This window comes from Myotis nattereri (genome assembly GCF_964212035.1).
Source record: "Myotis nattereri genome assembly, chromosome: 9".
Lineage (NCBI taxonomy): Eukaryota > Metazoa > Chordata > Mammalia > Chiroptera > Vespertilionidae > Myotis > Myotis nattereri.
The window spans coordinates 41179694-41184691 of NC_138084.1; the positions used below are offsets into that span (position 1 = coordinate 41179694).

The 4998-nt window shown below is 38.8% G+C and overlaps 1 protein-coding gene across 1 annotated transcript; it reads right to left on the minus strand.

Annotated features, from left to right (window-relative positions):
• Window positions 1–231: 231 nt before the first annotated feature.
• On the minus strand, window positions 232–1188 carry LOC308525479 (olfactory receptor 51H1-like; the record flags this gene model as incomplete). The annotated part of the gene is made up of 1 exon (XM_081100293.1): window positions 232–1188. The coding sequence occupies one exon, from the start codon at window positions 1186–1188 to the stop codon at window positions 232–234; it is 957 nt and encodes a 318-aa protein (XP_080956419.1).
• Window positions 1189–4998: the final 3810 nt, after the last annotated feature.

The window sequence follows — 4998 nt, forward strand, 5'->3', positions numbered from 1 at the left end:
ATGCAGGGCTAAAGAGCAGAACATTGGACAGGTCCTGTAGATTCTACTCTTTCTATACTGAGCAAAAGACAGATTGGCACAAGAATAAGAAAGTATGCTCTGAGATCAGGGAAATCTCCTTTGGCCCAATTCAAATCACACTGAAGTGTAAAAAAAATGTAAACCTTTATTTGTCATAGTCATAATTGAATTTTCAAAGAATAGATTCTTTCTCTCTCAAATCGGCAGACCTTAACTCTCTGAAGTAATCTTGGTTTTAACAAATATTTGGGTGATCTTCCTTCTTATTTCCTTGGTCTTCACAGTATAGACTATGGGGTTCAGCACAGGGGGTACAAGAAGGTAGGCATTAGCCATGAGGGCATGAGTTAGTGGTGAAAGGTGCTTTCCAAAACGATGAATGACAGACACCCCGATAAGTGGCACGTAGAAGATGAGTACAGCACAGATGTGTGAAACACAGGTGTTGAGTGCTTTCAGCCGGCCTTCCCCTGAGGCAATGGTCATCACTGTTTGGAGTATGAACACATAGGAGAGGAGGATAGAGAGGGAGTCAGAGCCCTTGGTGAAGATGACAGCAATGAGGCCATAGAGACTGTTGACACGGGTGCTGGCACAGGCAAGGCGCATGACATCTTGGTGGAGGCAGAAGGAGTGGGACAGGATGTTGGAGCGGTAGAAAGGGAGTCGCTTAATAAGAAAAGGCACAGGGAAGACCACACAGACTGCCCTCGTCAAGATGACTGCCCCTGTTTTGCGGACCACGCCATTGGTTAGGATGGTGCTGTACCTCAGGGGGTTCCAGATTGCCACGACCCGATCAAAGGCCATGGCCACCAGCACACCAGACTCAATGGCTGAGAAGGTGTGGATGAAGTACATCTGAACAAGGCAGGCATCAAAGGCGATAAACTTGTAGTTAAACCAGAATATGCCCAGCATAGAGGGCAAAGTACAAAGGGCAAGTCCCATGTCTGCCAATGCCAGCATACACAGAAAATAGTACATGGGGATATGCAGGGACAATTCAGACTTGATGGTGGAGATGATGACACCATTGCCAAAGAGGGCAATGACATATAGAGCACCCAGTGGGAAGGCCATCCAGTAGTACTTTTGTTCAAGCCCTGGAATTCCAGTTAAGACAAAATAAAGGTGTTGAAAGTGGGAGAAGTTATTATTTGCCATGAAGCCAATGTGACATAGGCGTGAAAAGGGAGCTTGATCTTGATGGACGGATTCCTGAAAATACAGCCATGGGGATTAACAAGATATTAGAATCTGACTTCCCTGCAAGTAGAACCATTTTATTTTTACATGGGGCAGGGAGAGTTTAAGAGAGAACTAAATCCCTAAAATTACTACTCCAAAGTATATCCTGTTGAGAAAACTGAGTACACAATAAGACAAAATCAATATAAAATATGAATTACTTGCTCCCCTAAAGGATTCCATTCCCACTCATCACAATCATGAAGGAAATGCCCAGAACTCTCATGAAGGAAATGAATCTTGTATGTAGGACACGGTTAGAAATGCTTAGTGCACATGTCTATGCTTCTATTTTAGCATAACCCTCTTTCATTTACCCTGAGTCTGAATGTGGTCTCAGAATCATTCTCATCCCAGGAACCTCATACAGCCATTTCTAATTATAGCAAATAAAATGTTTTTGTCATCTTTAATCTAGTGAAATTATAGGAGAAGAGGGAGCAAATTATACTTATGAAAGCAATTCTCTTTTTAAAGTAACTTTAGCCCAGCCAGCATGACTCAGTGGTTGAGCGTTGACCTATGAACCAAGAGGCCACAGTTTGATTCCCAGTCAGGGCACATAAGGGCATGATCCTCAGTGTGGGGCATGCAGAAGGCATCCAAACAAAGATTCTCTCTCATCATTAATGTTTCTGGCTCTCTCTCCTTCTCCCTTCCTTTTCTGAAATCAATAAAAATATTTTTTAAATAATAAAGTAGCTTTAGTTTTCTAAGAAAAGTGAGACTCCCAGAGCTTACCTGAAGCCTTTTTATTTTTTTTAACCAGGATTATTTGACAATCCTATTGCTAAGGCACAGTGACCAATCATTCAGAATAGAATGTTACACTCTAATTAATATCAGTTTAGAGGCCTTAGTAGGGATCTGGAAGAATGCTCGTGTTGTCAGAATCAGTAATTATATTTATTCCTAAAGACTGCCTGATGGGGTCATTCAACTTTAAACATGAATGTCAGTCAGAGATAGAGTAGACTCACTTTGAGAAGCTCTCAACTTTCAGACACTCATCAGTTGCCTCAACAATTGATTGGAATCAAAGTGACTAAGAGACATGTAGACCCACACATTTAAAAATCAGATCCCAGTATCCCCTGATCCTCAGGACAACTTTACACATGTAATACGTGGACAATACTAATACCCTACAGGGACCATGTGAGGATTAGAAATGTAAAAACCTTGGAAAACAAAATATGTACCTTTAATTATGATTACTTGGAATAAAAAGTTTCCTTCATATGTTCTTAGTATAATAATGGGTTTGATTTTGTTTCTCTTTTTATCTTTTGTTTTGTTTTTCTGTTGGATTTTTTGGTCAGAATTATTTGCAGTTAGTAGAAGTAAAAATCAATAGATTCTCTTCTATCAACAAGAATAATATTTAACTTTGTGACTCTTGTAACTCTTTAATAATCTACCTTCTGCTCTACAAATATTGAGTTTTCTCAACCCCAGAGATGTATATACTTCTGGATGCCCCTGCTCATGATACATCAAAAAAAGATATTAAAACTAGTTTTGAAATCAGATTTTCTTTAAAAGATTTCTGATTCAGATCTCCTCAGCCTCAGCCATTTTTTCCCCTTTCCTATAAAATATGCATCTTTTTCCATTGCTGTTATGAAAGACAATAGTATAAATATATGGACTATTAGGTTATCAGCATACATTTTCTGTCCTTCCACTAAATTGTTGTCTTTGTTTTGTGTATTTTGATGGTTTGTGAGGAAAAAAAATTTAAGTTTTTCAAATAATTATAGGAAATAACTAAATTGAGAGAAAAGTTTAAGAGGTAAACAAATGAAAGGGAAGGAGAAAATAGAATGAGGCGAGGGAAGGGGTGGGAGAGAATAATAAGAGAAAACCAGAAATCCAACAAATAGCAGAAGTAAAAGTTGATCCATTTCACATTTTACTAATAAAGAAATTGAAGCCTAGGTAAAGAAAATAACTTTCCTGGAGTCAAACACCTCCTTAGTATCAAAACAGATGAGAAGTTGGGGAGGGGTATATGTGAAACAGAGCCTTGTTGAGAAAAATTGCAACCAAGTGTAACAAGGCTTGAGGGGTTCAGTAAGAGAAGACCAAGTCAAAACTCCATTCCTCACAAATTTCTTACTCCCTAATACGGTTCTTTAGATTTTGTTCTGATTCTGACAACATGAGCATGTCTTCCAGATCCCCTCTAGGGCCTCTATACTGACTCCCAAACAGAGTGTAACATGCCATTCTGAACAATCACTGTGCCTTAGAGTTCAAGTTTGTCCCCTGAAGATTAGGTTCTTGGATCCCAAGTTCTTCCTTTAAAAGTTTCATCTAGACCTGACCCTTTGCCGTCCATACTGCCACATTTATGAAAAAATACACTGTTTGTTTTCTATCTATATCTATTGGCTACCACAAGATACATGAAATCATTATAGAGCCTAGATTGAAAGAGCAGATGAACAATAAAATTTCCCAATTTTATGGTGTGAATAGCAGCAGAGTTCCATTTGCTATCAGTACTATGGAAACTTCCAGGTTTCTAGGCATTCTAGGGTATTTGCGGTCAATAGAATAAGGAACTGGTCTTAAAATAAAATTTTCTGATTAGTGCCTTCATTAGGATATATGATAGACAGGGAGGACCTGAGGAAACAGGAAGAAAAACCCGCCTGATCTAGAGATTAATTGTAATAACCACTCCTCACCTGATAGTAGGGGTAGTTTAGCTTCTCAACAGGAAATACTCAAACTGCAATCATTCTACATGAAAGGAATTTTTAAAGTCCAATGTCTAACCAATATGCAGTATTCTATAGGTAACACTTGCCTTCTTCCTACATTAGTTAGTTCAAGTGAATGGCAGTTCCCTAATTTCTAAAGCAATGCATTCACTAGAGAAAAACAGATATCATCTCTTCTAAAAAAGTGACCTATTCATCATGAGGTTAAAGAAGTTGTCTTCACATCTTTCCCTTAAAGCACACATGAATGAGCAAGGATACAAGAACATGGAGTGCTTAAGGTGGAGAACAAAGGAGAAATAAGACATGGGGAAGGGGGAGAAATGGTTGAGGAACAATTATAAATTCCAGTGATGATATCTGACAATATTATTTTGATAGACCAACTTTATCCTTTGATTTTGCCCTAAAACTTACTTGGTTGCTAAGAGTATCTTCAGCTGGGAGAGGATTCTTTAAAAATCAGAAGTTCTCTTGGCAAAACCATTGCCACCTTCCACATGAGGAATTTTATTTTCTGGGCTGCTGCAAAACTCCTCCCCAAACCATTCCATGGAGAGTTTCACAGATCTATGAGCAAGGTTATTCCCTGTGGCTCCAAGGTTGAGCAGGAGTCTCTCCAGGGCTGTCAAATTATCTCCTAGATTCTCATGTCTAGGAAATGAGATAGTATTGAGGAGGCTATAGAAAAAGCAGGGGGGTGGGGGGGGGGAGAGGAGTTCCAGAGGCTGATTAGTGCTCAATCAGTCTCTCAGGGCCATCTTAGCCACTTCACTCTTTCCATTCCCTAAAATAAACAATAATTGCCTTTATTTGTCTCAAAACACAGCAAAACTAATAAAAATATCCCAAAGGAAAAAAAGTGACTCCATGATTTCCCGTTCCATTTTCCCATGAATTCTAAAGTTAAGATGACTCCTTAATGAATAAATTTTTCCTGCTGTCTCACTGCATTTTTTCAATTTTTATTATTAACCTAATAAGTCCTATCATG